At 49.2% G+C, this 23,470-nt stretch overlaps 1 protein-coding gene across 2 annotated transcripts in view; it reads right to left on the reverse strand.

Moving 5' to 3' along the window:
• The window catches only part of LOC135504553 (nucleolar protein 4-like), a 134,072-nt gene that overhangs the window by 2,332 nt on the left and 108,270 nt on the right, over positions 1 to 23,470 (reverse strand). Inside the window, exons 6-11 of one of the 2 annotated variants that reach the window (XM_064923254.1) lie at positions 7,832 to 8,190; positions 6,626 to 6,808; positions 6,264 to 6,452; positions 3,772 to 3,891; positions 3,471 to 3,582; positions 1 to 3,042 (exon numbers count right to left, since the gene is read on the reverse strand). The exon at positions 1 to 3,042 is cut by the window's left edge and continues 2,332 nt beyond it. In XM_064923254.1, coding sequence (XP_064779326.1) covers positions 2,819 to 3,042; positions 3,471 to 3,582; positions 3,772 to 3,891; positions 6,264 to 6,452; positions 6,626 to 6,808; positions 7,832 to 8,190 — 1,187 coding nt within the window. In that variant the 3' untranslated portion in view covers positions 1 to 2,818. Of the gene's footprint in view, positions 3,043 to 3,377; positions 3,583 to 3,771; positions 3,892 to 6,263; positions 6,453 to 6,625; positions 6,809 to 7,831; positions 8,191 to 23,470 lie in introns of both variants that reach the window. The other variant, XM_064923253.1, reaches the window with a different exon arrangement.

Raw genomic sequence — 23,470 nt, forward strand, 5'->3', positions numbered from 1 at the left:
CACTTACAGCACTATGTACAGTTTGGCCACAGCACTGCGTGTCTGGCAATCATTTGAAAACTCAGTGGCAAAAAAGGCAGTTTTAAGATGGAAGTGAATAAGACAGATCCCCTACTAAGTTAGCCCCCCCCACTAAATAAAAACAATCTGTGATACAGTAATTCCTCTACTATGTTACTGTACTGATACACTGCTGTGCTGTATGTGCTGAGGTAATTGTAGCCTAAGACCCCAGGGCAGGAGCAGAGTGAGGGATGGATCCACAGTGAGGGGTTTCCTCTTGACTGGTCATTTTGCATATTTCTCTTGTGTTTGTGTTGTTTTTACCCACCACACAGATCTAATCAAGAGCTTGCTCAGAGATAAATAGAACGTCTTGGGAGTCCATTTTCTACTTTCTATCTAGCCATAATATTTCCATAAATTAAATATTTGTACATCAATATGTACTCATTATGGAGATTGGATTTGACATTGCACATGTATGCTGGGTGGCTTTATCAAGGTGTTGTTCTGTGGTTCAGAGTGTGTCACCAGTGAGCACAGTGCTCCGTTCAATCTCAGGCCATGGAGGTAGCACACCTACATCAATGGCTTTCATTTACACGAGCCCCCCCCCCCCCCCCAATAGTGGTGGTTGTGAAACATCGTAGCACCCACACTATGTTTATTTTTCGTTAACACTATGCTGTCAAGGGCCAGGATGATTATCAACTGCATTGCAAATACTCTTCCTCTTTCCTTTAGTAGGCCACACCTCGCCAGTGCAAGATGGAGCCCTGAACAAGCAGGGCCTCCGTCACAGATTTCAGTTGCTTCAGTGTGCAAAAGGAAGCAAATTACAGTGACACAACAGTCAGCCCCTTCAGGCCTGCCTCTTGAAGAAACATTTTGCATTTTTTTTCTCTCTCACACTCATTCTAAAAGGTACAAACCTCCCAGACTTTGACTGCACAGTAAGATAGATATGCCCAGAGCACCCTTGTGAGTGGCTGCAAGAGGAGCACGTTGATCCCTATATGCCTCCAGAGATTCAAAGTCATGAAGAAAGCAAAAAAGGAAAAAGGTCACTGTACAAACAACACAGCCCTATGAAAGAACAAAAAGATCATCCAGAGTGCCTAGTAGCAGAGAGAAACAACTGACTGGGATGGCATGTCGTTTTTAAAAGTGAGATTTTAGTCTCTTATCGGTTTTGAGTAGTTTTAGCTTCTTTTTGTTTGTGTGGTTGTCTTGAGGTGCTCTGGTTGTGCAGGAGGATGGCGTCCTGACTTGAGGTTACAGGTCTGTGGCAAAAGTCCGGTACATATAGCAGCAGCGTGGATTAATGGCCATCTCAAATAGTCAATAGACAAAGACATACGTTATCCCTCCCAGAACCGAGCTGGACTGGGCTCAGGCCAGGGAGGAGATGGGGGGATAGGTTCGAGAGAGGAATGCAGAACCTGGCACGGAAAAAGACAGGGTATCATCGAGTGATGAGTCGGGACAAACCAAAACCTGGAATTGATGGGAGAGCAATGAGCCACAAGAGGGTTGGAAAAAATGGGGAACTCTAAAAAAACAAACAACTACCAGCTATCGTCAGAGAGGTTCAGTCTCTCACGGAAAATACTACCTTGCCCCCAGTCCTTCATTTTACTGATGCTTCTTCATGTTCTCTTCATGGTGTTTCTAGAATCAAATATGGACTGAGTATTTACAGTACACAAATAACAGGACAAACAATACATTTTTTGTTTGTTTTCAATTCGAACTATAGTTACAATATTTACTCTGGAAACTTCTTGAAATGGTTAAGACTTTGCTTCCTGCAGGTCTATGAAAACACGGAACACATCAGGTAGTAACGGGTGAGTGTTGTGTGATGAGCGTTGTGTGACGTCGCCACCCAGTAGGAATGAAGTACTCGAACGGTGGGTTGATAGATCTGAGGTATTTCCATGTGGAATAGATGGCATCTCCATAATGCATAAGATAAAGTGTTGCTCCCGGGCACATCGAGTTCTTTATTACTCAATGGGGAGGTGAGGTCTGAATCATGGGAAAGTGCTTTAGGACACAGAGTTTATTTACACCGAGCGCAACAAGTTGTCTCTTTCTTTCCAGCCTTCTTCAGCCTCTGTTCATCCAAAAAGTGGTTCTTCATATAGTCAAACAAACTAATTCAGATCTCAAATCAAAAGTATTTGTCATTAACAAACATTTTGTTACTACTGTTCAGAGAGTCTCGTTTTCATTGTTATTGGGGATGGCGAGCTTGTTGAGGGGATCTGTGTACAGTAACACATTGAGCTTACTGGCACACCAAAAGGATTCACTTCTCTTCCTCATACAAGGGGGCGCTGTTCTCTCCTCATCACAGCACAACCCTGCAGTGTTCTCCAGCGCTCCAGCCCCACCACTCTCCTGCACATCACTTGGTAGACTAATTTCCGGCTCTCTCCCTGTCACCCCTCTTCTTTCCACAGAGCTGTGGAAGTGAGGCAGAGCTGTTATGATTGGGAGAGAGCATGTTCCTTTACAGGTGGTTCAAGAGGGGGAGAAACGCTGTTCCGAAGTCGTCGCAGACAGTGCTCTTTCTCTCCACGCACTGATGTTAAAACAATCAGGGGGGGGGTTAGAATATTAGACTAGAGAAAGGTAGCACTGTTGCATGCCTCCCTCCTGGAGACGGGGAGAATATACAGGTCAGTGGAGGAGGACGAAACACAGACAGATGGATCTGGTGAGTGGGAGAGTAGTTGGTTAGGGGTCGTGTGGGAGAGTCAGAGAGAAAGAGGGAGAAGCAGGGAGACGGGGAGGAGGAGTTTCCGGCTCAGTTTTGCTGCAGGATCAGGGTCTCCAGCTCATCGGCCGAGCGGAGCAAGAAGGCGGCCGACTCGCGGTAGCCGGCAATGAGCTGCCGCACGGCCGTGATCTCTGTTGGGCTGAGCTGTGCCGAGGCCCCGCCACCTATGACACCAGCACCCCGCCCGTGACTGTTTGAGCTGGCCGATGAAGAGTTTGACCCCAGGGACTTCATGCTGAGGTCAGTAGGTCCTGGGGGAAAGACAACACACTCAAATGAAGACACATACTGGGGACATTTTACTATAATTGCAACTATTGAAAAACATAAATATGCATTCTTATCCACTGTAGGAAATATATTTTAGATGAGTTCCACCTGTATTTTAAAAAAAAGAAAGTTTTCTACGTCCAAATATGGGCAAGAATTGGATTTCTCGATGCGTTTCAATAAGTCTCAGTCTGTTCTAAACTCGCCCAGTGTTGCTGCTACAGTACGAGCAACATGCTTCAGGTAAGCTAAGGTATGCTGCTACTCTAAGCTGCCATTCTCTGGCCAAATAAAGAGGCGAAGCATGCTCTCTCACCGTTGCTCTGAGCAGTGGCGGTTGTCAGGGAGACTGGGTGTTGCATGCTAGCTCCCAGACCCCCGTAACCACGGTAACTATTGTTGAGCCCACCGTTGGTGTAGAGCTGGTCCTGGGAGTAGGCCGAGGCGGCCAGGGAGTAGGCAGAGTGGGCCAGGGAGGCCGGCTCGCGAGAACTGGGCTTGTCAAGTGCTATCTGCTCCTCCTGAGGTGGAGACGAGAGAGTTTTCAGTCCCACTTCCATGTATATAATATACTCAAGGTTAAGAACAGACTTTGCCATTGGCTATTAGAAGACATACACAGTACATCCACCCACCTGAGAAGATACACACTAGTGCACACACACACCCCGATGTGCACACAGACACACACACACCATCAGAGCACTCACATGTGCCTGGTAGACATCCAGCCGCATCCTCTTGGCAGCCTTGCGTGTCTCGCTCTCGCAGGCGGCTGCCAGGATGTTCTCAGCCATGGCTGAGGTGAGGTGAGGTGGTGTGGGTCGTGTCTAGCAGGGGAGAGACAATCAGCACAAATTCATCCCCACTCCAGAGTACCCACATTGACCACAGGGGGCATATTCAACATTAATAATACAGAAGATATTACACAAACAATGTTCAGTTGCACCTGCTCATTACACAAAGTTATTCCAACTCCTCTATTTCAGATATTATCATTCCTAACCAGATACATGAGCACTGAATAGCACTACATTTTTAACTGAATATTTCACCAGGTAAGGAACAAAATGAAAGTATAATATCCTGATGTAATAAACAATGGTGATACAACATTTCTATGGCTCACACAATGGAATGTATTTTTTTGTGATGTCCGTTGAGTTGATTCCTGCTTTTACTTCCTGCTTTTCTCCTATGGGCAAATGGTGCATGAATGAAAATGTCCCATTCAGGCCTTTTACCCCTCCAAAATAAAAGATGGTCAGTTCCTGTCTCCTTAAGGGGGTGGCTCAATGTAGTAGCACCTGGGCCTGATCTGCTTAGTTCAATGACCTTATATGAACCAGAAAATAAATGTGAGTGGGATGCCTCTGTCTCTGTTATGGGGTACACTCGCAATGGTTGCCAATGACTCTGTGGCCACGAACGCCTCCAACTCAATCATCAAGTTTGCAGAAGACACAACAGTGGTAGGCCTGATTACCAATCACGACTAGACAGCCTACAGGAAGTAGGTGAAGACACCAATGTTGGGCGATTAGGCCTGGCTCGCAGTTGGCGTTCCAATTCATCCCAAAGGTGTTTGATGGGGTTGAGGTCAGGGCTCTGTGCAGGACATTCAAGTTCTTCCACATTGATCTTGACAAACCATTTCTGTCTGGACCTCACTTTGTGCACGGGCATTGAGAATTGTCTAGAATGTCATTGTATGCTGCAGCGTTAATATTTCCCATCACTGGAACTAAAGGGCCTGAACCATGAAAAACAGCCCCAGTCCATTATTCCTCCTTCACCAAACTTTACAGTTGGCACTATGCATTGGGGCAGGTAGCGTTCTCCTGGCATCCGCCAAATCCAGATTCGTCCGTCGGAATGCCAGATGGTGAAGTGTGATTCATCACTCCAGAAAACTAGTTTCCACTGCTTCAGAGTCCAATAGCCGGGAACTTTACACCACTCTAGCAGACGCTTTGGCATTTTGCATGGTCGTCTTAAGGTTTATGTGCGGCTGCTCGGCCATGGAGCTCATTTCATGAAGTTTCCAAATGAACAGTTCTTGTGCTGGCATTGCTTTCAGAGGCAGTTTTGAATTTGTTAGTGTGTGTTGCAAACGAGGACAGATGATTTCTTTATGCACTACGCACTTCAGCACTCGGTGGTCCTGTTCTGTGAGCTTTTGTGGCCTACCACTTTGCGGCTGAGCCGTTGTTGCTCCTCTATGTTTTCACTTCACAATAACGGCACTTACAGTTGACCGGGGCAGCGTTCTGCAGGGCAGAAATTTGACGAACTGACTTGTTGGAAAGGTGGCATCCTATGACGGTGCCACATTGAAAGTTACTGAGCTCTTCAGTAAGGCCATTCTACTACCAGTGTTTGTCTATGGAGATTGCATGGCTTTGTGCTCAATTTTGTACACCTGTCAGCAATGAGTGTAGCTGAAATAGCTGAATCCACTAGTTTGAAGAGGTGTCCACATACTTTTGTATACATAGTGTATCTGTGACCAACAGATGCATATCTGTATTTCCCGTCATGTGAAATCTATAGATTAGGGCAGAATGAATTTTTTTCTATTGATTGACTTCCTTATATGAACTGTAACTAAAATAAAATATTTGCATTTTTTATTTATTTTTTTAACCTTTATTTAACTAGGCAAGTCAGTTGAGAACAAATTCAGGGACATAATGACAGATTTGTACCTTGTCAGCTCGGTGATATGAACCTTTTGGTTACCTTTTGGTTACCTTTTAGTCCAACGCACTAACCACTAGGCTACCCTGCCGCCCCAAATTGTTCCATGTTGCGATTATATTTTTGTTCAGTATACTTATACTCCGGATTCCGGACATATATTTCTTAATTCCATTCTTTTATTTTTTAGATTTATGTGTATTGTTGTGTAATGTTGGATATTACTGCACTGTTGGAGCTAGAAATACAAGCATTTCACTACACCCGCAATAACATCTGCTAAAAATGTGTATGCGACCAATAAAATTTGATTTGATAGAAGGGTTATGAATGCGAGAGAGGTGAAAGAGAAAGGGATGAGAGAGCGAGAGGAGAGGGAGTACGGTAGGTGTGGTACGTCTGGACACACTGAATGAGAGAGAAATATGAAAGACAGAGGTGGAATAGGAAAGAGAGTAGGAATAAGAGAAGGATGAGGTATGGGAGGCACGGTATGTACCTCCATGCCGCTTTTCTTCATGCGGCGGCAGGATTTGAGGTAGGTGCGGATGCGTTTGCGAGCGCGCTCCTGGAACTCGGGGAACTGGCGGCTGCACGACTCAATGATGGCCTGGATCTTCTCCTTTGGCTGCTTGGAGATGGGCACCATGCGGTCCAGGTTCTCATCCACAAACAGACGCACAAACATCTGAAAAGAAGAATTTTTTTGTGTCTGCTCTGCTAGCTATTTGCTGTTTCCTGTGTTCCTGAGGTGAAAGTCATGAAAAGGTGAGAGGAGCTCTAATATGTGTAGTGTACAGTGTGTATGTGTGCGTGTGTGTGTGTTCGGTCATGTCTAGCTGAGGTGAGAGCAGCTCTTACGTTAAAGGCCTTTAATCTCTCGGGGTCCACGCCCTCCGTGTCGTTGATCTTGTCATTGTCGTCGTGATCTTCATGGTCATCGTCATCGTCCTCGGCTGCCGCCGCACTTCTGGTCACGGTCAGGTCCTCGGCACACGTCTCCATCTTCAATGAGTCGTAGCTTCCTGAGCTGTACTGAGGAGACTGTCACACACACACACACATACATAGGTGCATGTGTGCATACGCACACACATATGAAGCACACGTACATACACAGGTGCATGCATAAACAAACACACACACACACACACACAGAGAACAGACACATAAATAGAAGAAGAGATACAAAGCCGCGGTAAGGTTTTCATTCCGTCTGTATGCTCCCTTCACATTGAAAGCAGCCGGCAAAATCTCAATCGCGAGGAACACTGATTACAGTGAGATAAAAAAAACTGCTAGCCGTTTTTGTGCTCAAACTTTTCTACTTTGTCAGGTCCTTCCAATGGTGCTCGTCTGTGACAACGCGGCAAAGAAGATGCCTTCAAGGACAAGGCTGCATTGTCAGAGCACGGTGAAGTGTGTGTCTCATTCAATAGCCAGAGAGCAGAAAGGAAGAACCTTTTATCCCCAGTCTCCTTTCATACAGGCCCAATAGCACTGTCCTCCACTGACTCCTGTACGGATGTTCACCACAGCTCATCACAAGCACAGCGACACACTACTTCCCATGGCACAACCACTCTCGCTGCTCTCATGCACATTCTCTTTCTGGTTTCATGTCAAGAATAATGTCTTGGATTCCCGAGCCGAGACTGAACAGGTAATTGCAGTGTGGCAGGATCTCAATGGAAACCTCTCTCAGCTTTGTCCAATGCCCTGCCAATGAACATCACCTTCTTGCGTATATACCTCACCCTGCATAGTTCATGGCAAGACAGTGGTTGTCTATAACAATGGTCACGCTGAGCTTTCAGACTATTACTCACACAGTCCTGGTGGGCTCACTGCTCAACACTTGGTGTGTAATATATTACTGTCAGACCTTCTTTTTTTAGTGTTTACTTAAGTCTGCCTGGAGTGCCAGGTGGGCAGGGCTTGCAGTTTTGTGACTATTCTATTGGTTCACTGAACCAGGAAAGTTGCATTGTATTGTATAAGCTCAATCAAATCTCAGCTAAAGTATTTGCAATCATTTCATACCCAGGTATGAGCAGAAGGCCTCACCTTGTTGCCGTAGTCCCTGATCGAGTCTCTGTCCAGGCGCAGCTCAGCGGCATGGGGGAGGGGCTTGACAGGGTACTTCCTGCGCAGCTCATCTGGGGGGTCGGGCTGGAAGGGGCCCATCAGGGCAGTCCCGGGCAGCCTGGTCTCACTCAGGTTGACCGGCGCCTGTTGGTCCTCGGACGATGAGGACGAGGAGGTGGTGCTGAAGTCCAGCGGGGCCGGGGGCCCGTTGCCGTTTACCATCTCCCTGTAAGGGGGTCCACCCGCTCCCCCCTCCGACCCCAGGGCCGCCCCACCCGCGGACGGAGGTGTCATGGTGTGCATGCCGTTCCCGCTGCCGCTCTCTGAGGATGAGTCGTCTGTGGAAACACACACGGAGGGACACAAGTTAGACTGGTAGAATCACATCACGCACAACACATATTGATGGTATTTAGAGATGTAAAACCACATATTTCAGTCAATGAGAGCTGGGGGAAATCAAAAGTGGAGCCTACATCACACCTTGAGTGTGAATCCCACACTCAACCCAGCCAAGGCCTCAGTGTGTCAGTACCATCGATTAGCAGTAGAGCGAGCTGTTGTAGTCAGTAAGAATACACATGGAACACTCAGTGTGTTGGTGTGGTGTGGCTCTATTTGCACTCGCAGTCAGCAGAGTGTTACAGCCATAGTGAGGCAGGCAGGCAGAGGCAGACAGGCATGGAGGCAGGCAGGCATAGAGGCAGCAGGCAGAGAGACAGAGAGGCAGGCAGGCCGAGCGGTAGGCAAAGAAGCAGACAGGCCGACAGGAAGAGAGGCAGACAGGCAGAGAGGCGGACACGCAGGCAGTCAAAGATGCAGAAGCGGACAGGCCGAGAGGTAGGCAGAGAAGCAGACAGGCAGAGAGGCGGACAGGCAGAGAGGTAGGCAGAGAGGTGGACAGGCCGAGAGGTAGGCAGAGAGGCGGACAGGCAGAGAGGTAGGCAGAGAGGCGGACAGGCCGAGAGGTAGGCAGAGAGGCGGACAGGCCGAGAGGTAGGCAGAGAGGCGGACAGGCCGAGAGGTAGGCAGAGAGGCGGACAGGCCGAGAGGCGGACAGGCAGAGAGGTAGGCAGAGAGGTAGGCAGAGAGGCGGACAGGCAGAGAGGTAGGCAGAGAAGCAGACAGGCAGAGAGGCGGACAGGCAGAGAGGTAGGCAGAGAGGCGGACAGGCAGAGAGGTAGGCAGAGAGGCGGACAGGCAGAGAGGCGGACAGGCCGAGAGGCAGGCAGAGAGGCGGACAGGCAGAGAGGTAGGCAGAGAGGTGGACAGGCAGAGAGGCGGACAGGCCGAGAGGTAGGCAGAGAGGCGGACAGGCAGAGAGGTAGGCAGAGAGGCGGACAGGCAGAGAGGCGGACAGGCAGAGAGGTAGGCAGAGAGGCGGACAGGCAGAGAGGCGGACAGGCAGAGAGGCGGACAGGCAGAGAGGCGGACAGGCCGAGAGGCAGGCAGAGAGGCGGACAGGCAGAGAGGTAGGCAGAGAGGCGGACAGGCAGAGAGGCGGACAGGCAGAGAGGTAGGCAGAGGCGGACAGGCAGAGAGGCGGACAGGCAGAGAGGCGGACAGGCCGAGAGGCAGACAGGCCGAGCGGTAGGCAGAGAAGCAGACAGGCGGACAGGCAGAGAGGCAGACAGGCAGAGAGGCGGACAGGCCGAGAGGCAGACAGGCAGAGAGGTAGGCAGAGAAGCAGACAGGCAGACAGGCGGACAGGCAGAGAGGCGGACAGGCAGAGAGGCGGACAGGCCGAGAGGCAGACAGGCAGAGAGGTAGGCAGAGAAGCAGACAGGCAGACAGGCAGAGAGGCGGACAGGCCGAGAAGCCGACAGGCAGAGAGGCGGACAGGCCGAGAGGTAGGCAGAGAAGCAGACAGGCAGAGAGGCGGACAGGCCGAGAGGCAGGCAGGCCGAGCGGTAGGCAGAGAAGCAGACAGGCAGACAGGCGGACAGGCAGAGAGGCGGACAGGCCGAGAGGCAGACAGGCAGAGAGGTAGGCAGAGAAGCAGACAGGCAGACAGGCGGACAGGCAGAGAGGCAGACAGGCAGAGAAGCAGACAGGCAGACAGTCGGACAGGCAGAGTGGCGGACAGGCAGAGAGGCAGACAGGCAGAGAGACAGACAGAGAGGCAGACAGGCAGGCAGGCCGAGCGGTAGGCAGAGAAGCAGACAGGCAGAGAGGCGAGCAGGCAGGCAGAGAGACAGACAGGCAAAGAGGCAGAGAGGGACGTGTGGTGCTGTGCTCTGGTAGTTAATTAAAGCCATCCGAGCTGGACTGGGAGCAGGTAGCCAGCCAGTGACTCTTATTCATGAGAGCATGGCACTCCACCTCCCCTGTACCCCAGTCACACACTGTAAGCTACACTGTACAACGGCGTACATCATAGTACCAGGGTAAACTAATACCAAGTCTGACCATCCATGAGCCGAGCATGTCGACTTGTTTCCACACACACACACACACACACACACACACACACACACACCAGGGAAAGTTGTCCCCTCCCCATCCTCAACTCAACCAGAGGCAGCTAGTAAATAAGTGATTGTTTAGTGCACGGCTCTGCCACTGAGACACGCTGATAGATGGCCTGTGTCCCCCCCCCCCCCCACAATCCTCCTCGTTCCTGTCTCTGTCAGAAACACACACGTGCAGACAAACACACACACTAGACACACAACACACGAAAGACAACACACACAGCCCCATTATGACTAGGAAGAGTAGGGACTGTAGTGTCTCTTGTGCAGCTGAGAGCAGTGCTGTGGTGGCAGTGGGGTGGGGAGAGCCTGTGCTCATCACACAGATCCCCATTCTCACAGACACACTGCCTGGCCTGTATGCATAACCCTCCGAGTGGGACTGAGAGGGGTTCATATGCCTCTCCCAATGCATGTGTGTTTGTAAATTTGGACTTAAAGCCTGCGTGCCGCGTGGAGAGTGTGTGTGCAGTAAGGGTAGTATTGGGGTCAGCTTTCCAAAGCCTCCACTGAGGGAGGGGGAAGGGGGAGAGCCTGAGCCATAGAGCAGGTCAATGACCGTGAAGGAGGGGGGAGGGAGAGAGGAGGTGGGGCTAGAGCGGGCCAGAAGCAAGGGCAGGGAGAGCGAGGAGGTAGAGATTTAGAAAGAAAGACAGAGAGAGGGATGAGAGAGACTGGGTTAGTCCATGGTTGAGGGTGGTAGAGGTAGAGAGTAGAGACCAGTGTGTGGGGATAGAGAGGGGAGATGAGAGGTCAAAGGGGGGTGGGGGATAGCGAGCAGGTCAGGGAGAAGGAGAGAGAAAAAGAGGAGAAGGGAGGATGAAGCAAGGGAGAGCACGAGGAGGGGGATAGAGTGGGAGGAGGGTACGTGAGGCAGGGGCTGAGGCGGATGAAGAGAGATTGAGAGAAAGGGACAGGCAAGACAGGGGAGGGAGAGAGAGGGGAGAAGAAGGAAGGGGGAAAGCAAAAAGGCAGGACTGTGAGGATAGAAGAGGAGAACGGGAGAGCGATGGAGGGAGAGAAAGATAGAGAGGATGTGGTGGTGGGTTACGACAGCGTAGAAAGGGAGGCAGGCGGTGTGTATTTACTAGAGTATAAAAAGTATTCATGCATGAAGAGTAAGGCCTAATTCCCGCCAGCTCAACACAAATCCCCATCATCAAGACTGTGTGGTCGCCTGCTGAGGGAGCCACGCTCCTCTACTGCTCTTAAAGGCACACAACACCTTAGTGTCCTTCCTGTACTGTACTCCACTACTCTACTGTTCTGTCAGCAGCAACGATCTAGGGGCACAACACATCGGATGATTCAACGTGTCAATGAATTTGTAGGCGACCTGTCCCTATTAAAAGAAACCATACGTGAAAATATGGCAAACTGGAAAACACGCAGGCTAGTTTACTCAGTATAGCACGACAGAAGATCTAGCTGCTGAGACAGGCAGACAGGACTGAGAGTAACACGCATAGGCTTACAGAGGAAAACACACAGCAGGTTTTGTTTCATTCCCCACTTTATGGCAGACTACTACTAGGCCGAAGCTATTAGTTGTATTAGCTATTAGATGCAGAGACAGTCAGTCAGTCAGTCAGTCAGTCAGTCAGTCAGTCAGTCAGTGGACTGCTTTTTCCCACCCACAGCTTTAATGTCTACTAATGACATCGGCTGAGTCTCGTGGCACCCGATTCCCTACATAGTGCACTACTTTTGACGAGACCCATATGGACCCTGGTCAAAAGTAGTGCACTATATAGGGAATTGGATGCAATTTTGAACCATATAGCCTAGCTAGTTCCTGCAGAAAGAAATACAGCGTAAACCAGCCTAAATTTCAAGCCGGTCCATTCTGGTCTATGCTAGTCCTAGCTCAGGGGTGGGCAATAATTTAGTCTCGAGGGCCACATCAGGATTTCACAGACCACACAGATTGTTTTCCATACTTATGTGTTCTCTGAAAAGCAATTTGCGGGTCAGAAAAAGGGCATTTATTTGAAAATGTATTATAATGATGTAATATAAATGTAATATAATAATTACTTTCTATCTAGTTTTATACATTCAAGAGTGGCCTGGAGTGTTTTCTTAACACAAAACATAATATATATGTATTTTTACACAAACTTCCCCAGAACGGATTGAATGTGCTCGCAGGGTTGATTCGGGCCATGTTGCCCATCCCTGGTCTAGCTGGTTAGGCTGGTGACAAGCTCATGTTGGTATGTTGGTGACCAGGGGATGCTGGTAATGCATGTATGCTGGTGACCAGCATATGCTGGGGATGCTGGTAATGCATGTATGCTGGTGACCAGCATATGCTGGTAATGCATGTATGCTGGTGACCAGCGTATGCTGGAGATTCTGGTAATGCAGCGTATGCTGGGGATACTAGTAATGCATGTATGCTGGTGACCAGCGTATGCTGGGGATGCTGGTATGCTTGTGACCAAGCTAGTCCATGCTGGTCCAAAACACAGCAAAGGCTGGAAGTCACCAGGAAAAACACAGCAAGGTTGATCACCAGCATGACAAGCCAGTGTTAGTCTATGCAGTGTTTTTCTTCAGCATGGGCAAAATGTACACTGTTTGAAGGTACAGCACGGTACATATGATCACCTCTCCAGTCTCCACACAATGCTACAGTACATCGATGTGCTGTGCTACCAGGCAGCTAGGATCACAAACACTGGACACAACAAGTGTGGTAAGTGCCCTTGAAATAACATGGGAAGCTTCAGCAGGCTATAGGCTATATGCTATATGCTACAGTACATCGATGTGCTGTGCTACCAGGCAGCTAGGACTACAAACACTGGACACAACAAGTGCGGTAAGTGCCCTTGAAATAACATGGGAAGCTTCAGCAGGCTATAGGCTATAAGAGGACACAAGGCATCTGGGCAAAAGACAACAGATAAGATATGGATATTGGGTTGTACACTATTCCATACAGACCTTGGCCAAAAGTAGTGCACTATGTAGGGAAAAGGTTTCCATTTGGGACACAGACATAGTGTTTTGCTCCAATCTAACCAACAATTAGGTATCAACACAATACTGAATTTTCTGTCCACCAGAGGCTAAAGTGGCTTTAAAAGCAGAGGACAGCAGAGCAACAAGTTACGCTAATTTCCTTGAAAGTTTGCGAGAGAGCTAGAGAGAGAAGGAGAGGGTGAGAGATAGAAAGACAGTGAGAGAGAGAAAAAGATAGGGGGGAGAGAGCGTGACAGAGTACATAGTGGAGAGAACAGTGTTAACCGCAGCAATACTCTTTGATGAACCAGTGTCTTCAATGAGACTGGGCTGATTTTCTCATGCATCCCTGCTTTGAACACTGCTCTTCTACTCTACCTGTGTCTTTCCTCTTCTCAGAAATATCTACATTTCTCCCTGGGATGTGATCAGAACAGCATATTTTGGATAGGGGATAGATCTGTTTCTATTCTATATGAATAGAAGATAAAAGCAGGGATGAAAAATCGCATTGCTTCTCTCTCTTGGAAAAATATAAATCCATCCCTGCTTCCGTCCACGCTCAGCTCTCTCTTTCCTCAGTACTCTATTTACTCAACACTCTCTTTCCTCAAAACTCTCTTTCCTCAACACTCTCTTTCCTCAGCTCTCCCTATCCTCAGCTCTCCCTTTCCCCAGCACTCTCTTTCACCAGCACTCTCTTTCACCAGCACTCTCTTTCCCCAGCACTCTCTTTCCCCAGCACTCTCTTTTCCCAGCACTCTCTTTCCCCAGCACTCTCTTTCCCCAGCACTCTCTTTCACCAGCACTCTCTTTCCCCAGCACTCTCTTTCACCAGCACTCTCTTTCACCAGCACTCTCTTTTCCCAGCACTCTCTTTCCCCAGCACTCTCTTTCCCCAGCACTCTCTTTCACCAGCACTCTCTTTCCCCAGCACTCTCTTTCCCCAGTACGCTCTTTCCCCAGCACGCTCTTTCCTCAACACTTCCTTTCCTCAACACTCCATTTCCTCAGCACTCCCTTTCCTCAGCTCTCTCTTTCCTCGGCTCTCTCTTTCCTCGGCTCTCTCTTTCCTCGGCACTCCCTTTCCTCGGCACTCCCTTTCCTCGGCACTCCCTTTCCCCGGCACTCCCTTTCCCCGGCACTCCCTTTCCCCGGCACTCCCTTTCCCCGGCACTCCCTTTCCTCGGCTCTCCCTTTCCTCAGCTCTCCCTTTCCTCAGGACTTCCTTTGTGCCCCTCGGCCTGCTAAACACTCCCATGTATCAAAGTGACATTCCGAATTCACAGGGGCCTGCTGCGCGCCACTGCCACTCCTCAGGAAAGGGAGAGCTGAGGAAAGAGAGAGCTGAGGAAAGAGAGAGCCGAGGAAAGAGAGTGCCGAGGAAAGAGAGTGCCTTGGGAAAGGGAGTGCCGGGGAAAGGGAGTGCCGGGGAAAGGGAGAGCCGGGGAAAGGGAGTGCCGGGGAAAGGGAGAGTGCCGGGAAAGGGAGTGCCGGGGAAAGGGAGAGCCGGGGAAAGGGAGAGCCGGGGAAAGGGAGTGCCGGGGAAAGGGAGAGCCGGGGAAAGGGAGTGCCGGGGAAAGGGAGAGCCGGGGAAAGGAGTGCCGGGGAAAGGAGAGTGCCGGGGAAAGGGAGAGCCGGGAAAGGGAGAGCCGGGAAAGGGAGTGCCGGGGAAAGGAGAGCCGGGGAAAGGGAGAGCCGGGGAAAGGGAGAGCCGGGGAAAGGGAGTGCCGGGGAAAGGGAGAGCCGGGGAAAGGGAGAGCCGGGGAAAGGGAGTGCCGGGGAAAGGGAGTGCCGGGGAAAGGGAGAGCCGGGGAAAGGGAGTGCCGGGAAAGGGAGTGCCGGGAAAGGGAGAGCCGGGGAAAGGGAGTGCCGGGGAAAGGAGTGCCGGGGAAAGGGAGTGCCGGGGAAAGGGAGCCGGGGAAAGGGAGTGCCGGGGAAAGGGAGAGCCGGGGAAAGGGAGAGCCGGGGGAAAGGGAGTGCCGGGGAAAGGAGAGCCGGGGAAAGGGAGAGCCGGGGAAAGGGAGAGCCGGGGAAAGGGAGTGCCGGGGAAAGGGAGTGCCGGGGAAAGGGAGTGCCGGGGAAAGGGAGAGCCGGGGAAAGGGAGTGCCGGGGAAAGGGAGTGCCGGGAAAGGGAGTGCCGGGAAAGGAGTGCCGGGGAAAGGGAGTGCCGGGGAAAGGGAGAAAAGGGAGTGCCGGGGAAAGGGAGAGCCGGGAAAGGGAGTGCCGGGGAAAGGGAGAGGGAGAGCCGGGGAAAGGGAGTGCCGGGGAAAGAGAGAGCCGAGCACTCTCTTTCCCCACTCCCTTTCCCGGCACTCCCTTTCCCCGGCACTCCCTTTCACCGGCACTCCCTTTCCCCGGCTCTCCCTTTCCCCGGCACTCCATTTCCTCGGCACTCCCTTTCCCCGGCACTCTCTTTCCTCTGCACTCCCTTTCCTCAGCACTCTTTCCTCAGCTCTCCCTTTCCTCAGCTCTCCCTTTCCTGAGGAGTGGCAGTGGCGCGCAGCAGGCCCCTGTGAATTCGGAATGTCACTTTGATACATGGGAGTGTTTAGCAGGCCGAGGGGCACAAAGGAGACTGTTTGTGTTTAAGAGAGGAAAGGTCTCTGAGCGCCAAGGTCTCATCCGCGTACATGCAAGGACAGGTGCTCGCTCACACACGAGCACACACCCCTAAGAAGCTCTTTGCGCCTTCTAGCAGAAAAGGTCTCCGAGCGCTTGGCACACAACACGCACACACACACAGGCTTGCACACACACACACACGCTTAAAAAGCCTTTGCACCTTCTAGCCGCCAGGGCAGAGGCAGGCTCAGGGGACCAAGGCAGGGACAGGAGAGGGTGGGGGTGAGACAGTCAATCAACGATTTACCCATGCTCCTCCCTGGGAGGCAGGGAGGGAGCCAGTCACGGCGCTCTACAGCAGACAGACAGACACAGGAAGAGAAGAGGAGGAGGATGCTATATCAGCCATCCTGACAACATTCATCTCCAACTGTTCTCGCACACCAGAGACAACAGAGAGTAATATAGCAGCGTTGATCATTTTAGACAGGTGGACACCTTCAAACAATCCCAGCGTGAGCCTTTTAAGTCAAGTCAATGTTCATTGCCAGTAATCTACCAATTTCTAATCGAACAGAAAGAAGATATATGCCGCCATTCCTACAGCGGTTAGAGCTGAGAGAAACAACTCGTTTATTCAAAAAGTTAGCAATATATCACAACCCCACCTGGTCAGAAATGACAGAGAAACATTTTAATCAATATGATTTAATCTGTTGCGACAATTCTATATTTTCCCAGACGGTGTGCGTAAATCAATGTTTCTATTGTAGTTGGCCTCTTGTACATTGATTTAAATAAACCGGGCAGATTAAAACCTGGCATTAATTAAGGGGATTATTTATTTAATGTAGTGATAAATGAAACAAAACAGGCAGCGGCGGCTCTCCGGTCCACACTGTGCAGAGAGACGGAGAGAGACACAATGTCTGTCCACGATTCAATCAGCTCGACTGCATCAGAGCAACTAAAGCACAAAGCTACAGGGAGAAAGAAATACTGCTCAACCATGAGGGAGAGCACACACACTACGAACGAACAGACATGTAGGAGAATCCACACACACACACACACACGCATGGGCGTGCGCACACACACACACAAACCAGTAACCTCAGAGTGAAGTGCACGTACAAGCACACAGACTAGCGGCGAGTAGCGTCCCGAGCCACTGACACAAACACGCTCACACAAAAGCACATTCATTTGCTGGCGTACACATTCAGAGATGAACAGATGGAAGCATGACATGGCAACAACAACACAGTCCTAGCCTACATAATAACCAACACTACACACCCTTTATTCTCACACAGACGGTGCAGGGCTCCATGCTAACCTTTTTTTTTTTTTACAAGGTTAACATAGTCGCTCACAAAGACATTTAGGAGCACAATAAAAAATATTTGAGGTAATAAAGGTATGAGTGCTCCTAAATTAAAATTCCGGGTTGCACTGTAAAATATTTAGGTGCAAATGCGAGTAAAATGGTTGCATCGCAGAGCCCTGCAGTGATAAGACCCTTGTAAAAAGGCATGCTAACATTTGACATTGGTTAAAAGGCTAAGCCGCCTGTCATAAAGGCAGAGGGAGAGCATGGGAACAGGGTATTGTGTAGCGATGAGAGATTCATCAGAAGAAAGTGTTTGAGCACAGAGTAAAGGCTAGTGGAGAGAAAGAGAGGGAGTAATTGAGAGGGAGAGACATGGTGAGAGAGGGAGAAAGATTGAGAAGAAGTGAAAGAAAGGGAGAGGGAGAGAGAAAGAAAGGAGAGTGCAGAGAGTTGAGTACAGAGAGAGAGAGAGAGAACAAGAAAGTGAGTGAGAGAGAGAGACGAGTGTCTAGAGCGGAGAGTAGAGAAGTGTGCAGGAGGGGTCACTGAAGAGGAAGGTCAAGTCAATCTATTGCACAGGGATCACAGCAGCATTCTGCCTGGCCCCTAAGAGACCATGTGACTTCAGTGGCTGAGGATGGTCACATGGTAGAGCTCTGTGACAAAAGCACGACCAATCACACAAACGTCTTCATTCAGCCAGGTCCAGGGAAAGCACACATATGTATCTATGGGCTATATTGTGTGTTTCAGCTTGTATGCATGTGTTGTGTTATGTTGTGTTGTGTGTGTGTTACTTCTCAGAGCAGACAGTTTGGGGTTTTGATGTATACAATGTCTTTGGAAAGTATTCAGACCCCTTGAATTCTTCCAAATTTTGTTAGGTTACATCTTTATTCTAAAATGGATTTAAAGTAGTTAAAGTGACTATGCATAGATCATAAACAGAGAGTAGCAGCAGCGTCAAAGAGGGGTCTGGGTAGCCATTTGACTAGATGTTCAAGTGTCTTACGGTTTGGGGTTAGAATTATTTCAGAAGCCTCTTGGACCTAGACTTGGCGCTCCGGTGCCGCTTGCCGTGCAGTAGCAGAGAGAACAGTCTATGACATGGGTGGCTGGAGTCTTTGACAATTTTTAGGGCCTTCCTCTGACACCGCCTGGTATAGATGTCCTGGATGGCAGAAAGGTTGGCCCAGCGATGTAAAGGGCCGTTCGCACTACCCTCTGTAGTACCTTGCGGTCGGAGGCCGAGCAGTTGCCATACCAGGCAGTGATGCAACCGATGGTACTGTTGTAGAACCCTTTAAGGATCTGAGGACCCATGCCAAATCTTTTCAGTCTCCTGAGGGGGAATAAGTTTTGTCGTGCCCTCTTCACGACTGTCTTAGTGTGCTTGGACCATGTTAGTTTGTTGGTGATGTGGACACCAAGGAACTTGAAGCTCTCAAACTGCTCCACTGCAGCCCCGTTGATGAGAATGGGGGTGTGCTCGGTCCTCTTTTTCCTGTAGTCCACAATCCTCTCCTTTGTCTTGATCACGTTGAGGGAGAGGTTGTTGTCCTGGCATCACACGGCCAGGTCTCTGACCTCCTCCCTATCGGCTGTCTCGTTGTTGTCGGTGATCAGGCCTACCACTGTTGTGTCATTGGCAAATTTAATGATGGTGTTGGAGTCGTGCCTGGCCATGCAGTCATGAGTGAACAGGGATTACAGGAGGGGGCTGAGCATGCACACCTGAGGGGCCCCTGTGTTGAGGATCAGAGTGGCGGATGTAGTGCGTACTGGGCCATACGCACTACCCTCTGTAGTGCCTTACGGTCGGATGCCGAGCAGTTGCCATACCAGTTAGTGATACAACCAGTGTGTTTGTTTGTTTGTGTGTGTATATGTGTGTGCATGCATGCTTGTGCGTGTTAAAAATATACCCCTGTGTGTACAACAGGCCCCCAGGGGCCGGCTACAGCAAAGAGAGGGAGAGGCTGAAACACAGGCAGCGGTAACTCCTGTGGTTCCTGTGCCATCTGTACCTGTGCCAGGTCAAGCCTGTGTGTTTACAACACTAAAGAACATCCCATAACCAAACCTCAGCTGGCTCGCTTCTCTCCTTTAGACACTGCTAACGACATGTGACCCGGCCGGACAAAAAAATATCACTTGCCGCAGTTCGTCCTATTACTGCTACACAATTATCCACTTGGTTTTTAATATGGACGAATCGATTTTCTCCGTCATTAGCAGAGCTGAGGTGTTGATTAGACAGGTGTGGTGGTGGCCGATGGGAGGGCCCAGTGGGGGGGGGGGGGGGGGGGGGCTGGATGGAGAGGAGCAGGGGAGGGGTGGGAGAGAGGGGTAGGAGCTCTAATGGGGCGGCCTGTCGTTTTTCATTAGTGGCTCCAGTACGTTCTGACAGCTTGAGGCTTTTTTTCCTTCTCCCCTCAGCGGAGCTGACCTGAGCACGAGCATTAACAGATGCTAATTCCTTCACTCCCACTTCTCCAATCTCCCCGAGGCGGGTGGGGGGAATGGTGTATGAGAGAGGGTGGGGGGGTGCACTGACTCCCCTCTGCGGGATTACAATGGATTATCCCACTAAGAAGTGGCACGAGCTGCTCCCCATGCTTGCGCAAGGCCCTGGCATCCCCATAGCAACAAGCCATTCCCCGCTGCCACCCTCCCTCCATCCACCTCCCCTCATCTCTCTCCCCCTCCCCTGCGCAGGCAATCGTCTCCTCTTTTCTGCCCCCCTCCCCCTTTTGTTGCAGCAGTGACAGCTGTCCCCCTCTGAAAGCCCGGCCCACCCAGGGTGTGGAGCAGGGAGCAGGGAGCAGGGGGGAGAGAGCGGAAGAGGGACATCACAAAGGAGCACCGATACAGGGAGAAGGACAAGGTAGGGGAGAGCAGGAGACCAGGGAGAAAGACCAGAAGGACGTGTGTGTGAGAGAGAAAGGGAGGGAGAGAATGAAGGAGAGAAAGAACTTTATCCCATTACTCAACAATATGCAAGCAGATCTACAGTAATTAAATTGAACAATCTTCCCATGAATCTTACAGGCAGAATAAACCGCTGCAGAATGGCATGGCTCCCAAAGTTTTCATATTTATTCTCAGTAATACCAATTACCCCACTGAAGACATTCTGAGCCTTCCAGACTTGGAATTGTATCAACTCGCCACCCAGGGCTTTTACTTGTGACATGTTGTTAAATGTACTAAAGAGGAACATTGAAGATGGACATTTTGACGTGTATATTTTCAAAGGATAAAGCTAACAATAACAACTTCAAGAAAATGAAATGTATTCTACAATAACCAATATCACTCTCTAAAAACACAACCCCATGGAACAATCCTTGGGTAGCTTTTCAGAATTCGCCGATAAATTGGTCCACATGGAAAACTAAAAGTATAGAAACTGTAAATTACTTGGTAATAGGAAATACATGTATTTTTATGACATAATTAATATTAATATTGGAACATAATTAACGAAATTACAGTTAAAGGGAAATGTCACCATTTTTTAAAACTTCATATTCATCATCTCCAGCATCACCCCAACATCAACATATTTAAAAATGTCACCTTTTTATGTTTTGTGGAAAAAAAGATAGAGGAAGATAAAGTGTTTCCAATGACATCATCTGTGTGCATCATGTGATTTGAAACAATTATGAGTCGGCATTGCCTACTAATTGAATACTAATTGGTTGATGAGGTCATTGGAAACACCTACTTTCCTCTATCTTTTTGAATACAAAACATAGAAAGGTGCCATTTTCACATATGTAGCTGTTGGCGTGGTGCTGGAGATGATGAATATGAAGTTTAAAAAAATGGTGACATTTCCCTTTAACTGTAAATTAATTAATCATGTTCGAACATTCCCTCCATCTTGTGCCAATATCAGTTCTTTTTAAGTCTTCGTTCCAATAGTTTATATTCGTAAAATGTCCCTTTAATGAAAATGTACGCTTGATCCAGGATAAACTAATATATACAATTTATTACACGTGAGACAAAATTCACAAATTCTACAGCACAACGGCAGAGTCATGTAAAACTAACAATGACTAAATAATCCATGCCTTCTGGGAATGCTAAAAGGTCCAAAAGTTATGAATGGAGTTAGAAAGTTGACTGTCAGAAGTATTAGAATATAAATGTACTTTTAATCCGTCTGTCTACATATTACAAGACGTGGCATATGAGGGTGCAGTGAGGTACCCGATGGGTCGGACGATACTTTTCTCCTAAATCATCTTGAAAAAAATGTCTACTTAAAAACTGGAAAATGAACCAATCCGCCATCGTTTACTCAATGGAAAAGTCAAAAGCTTCATTATCTAGCCGTTGAAAGTGCGTGGGTGACGGAGAGAAACAAAATGGTGACGTTTGAGGCCACGTCACGGAGAGTGATGCGGGTGTGAGCAAGGCGGTCTGGGCAGGGATGATGTTGTAGATGTTTGTGAGCGTCTGTTTCTTGTCATTTATATGTGTATGTTTTGTATTGAAAAAAAAAATATATATATATATATGGAATAAGGTAGAAAGTGTAAGAGTGAAAGAGGAAAAGAGGGGGGAAGAGTGGCGAGCAGACCAGGAGGGTTTGTCCTCTACTGTCTCAGCAGCCCCCTGACAGCCAATAATCTTCACTTCTAACACCTGTGGAACAGGAGCCGCACTGCGCTGAGAGACCCATGTGTCCACAGACACACACACTGGACACTAACATGTACATAATACGGCACATGGTACACACACACACACACACACACACACACACACACACACACACACACACACACACACACACACACACACACACACACACACACTTAAGCATGCGGGCACACAGTCACACACATGCAGGCAAACACACTGGACACACCACACCACCATATCATAGCACAACCAACAGTACAGTTCATTCTATTTAACTATTTGCCGCTGAATGTGATCACAGGGAGTGTAATCAGATTGATTGAAAGTTAAAGGGCCCATCATCAGTTTGGAGTTAAAAGCCACAGAGACACATAATTAGAGGAAGGCTCATCATCATCATCTCCGAACAGCATCTTTAATAAAGGGAAAGTCTTCATTCATACACACACACACCCTTCTCCTTCACACCATTGAGGCGTCTTGTCTTTGAAGAATGGGGCTTGCAGAGCTCCGCAGTTTTCTTCCTCCTTGGGTCTTCCTAATTGGCATCCTGCAGTACAGCGGGTAGGTCCCGCTGTGCAGCTCCACCGTGAAGCCCTTTCCCTCCAGACTCAGTAGGGCCCCTCGTGCAGCTCTACCGTGGAGCCCTCTCCCTATAGCTTTAATACCTCACTCTCAGGACAACCCCAGCTAGGGGCCTCAGCCTCAGCTCTGACTCCACCACGATAGGGAACATGACTTAGCAGGAGCTATACCTACAATACAGTTCAGCAGGGGGGAACAACAGTCTCTTCGAAAGAGGGAACAAAAGTCCAGCCTCTCTCTTCTCCTGGAGGTCTGGCAGGTGGTGGATGGTCCGTTCTTTGGGTGTCAGTGAAAAGAGCCTTGGAGGGACTGGGTCGGGAAAAAGCCTCTCATTGTTCTGGATGACACACAGACAGTGGTAGCATTGGCTGGGTCATGTTTTGAGGGAGGAGGGATCACGGAGAGGCACAAAGCCACAGGGGAGGACAGTGTGTCCGTCTGCCTGGTTGCCTTAGAACGCGACATATCCAAGTGTCAACCATTTAGTGTTACAGTATCACCCACACCAACAGCACACATACGCTCAACATGACTTCTTAGGGACAAAAAGGGATAACAATGGCTATTCAGGAAACCACAAAAGATAGAAATAATCATTAGTCACAACAATTATTAGGATTCTGGACAATAATACCATAAAAACACTGCACGGCATTACACAGTTGAGCTGCTTGCAAAATACTGCAAATGCGGAGTCTGGGCAGCCAGTCAACTCATAATAGGATACGATGACGAGCGCTGAGTAGTAAACAATGATGCCAGCAGCATGGAGGGAGGCTGAAACAGTAGGGAGAATTGAGTGACAGTGACTGCAGGGTACAGAACAGGGTACTCTCTCTGCTGGCCTTTTCTCCTCTTAATAATAACTTTCATTTATCTCATCCAGTTAAGGTCTCTCTTTCTCTCTCTCTCTCTGTCTCTCTCTCTGTGTCTCAATTCAATTGAAAAGGGCTTTCTTGGCATGGGGAATCGTATGTTTACATTGTCAAAGCAAATGGAATAGACAATAAACAAAAGGGAAATAAACAG

The sequence above is a fragment of the Oncorhynchus masou genome, chromosome 18 (genome assembly GCF_036934945.1).
Source record: "Oncorhynchus masou masou isolate Uvic2021 chromosome 18, UVic_Omas_1.1, whole genome shotgun sequence".
In the NCBI taxonomy this organism is placed as follows: Eukaryota; Metazoa; Chordata; class Actinopteri; order Salmoniformes; family Salmonidae; genus Oncorhynchus; species Oncorhynchus masou.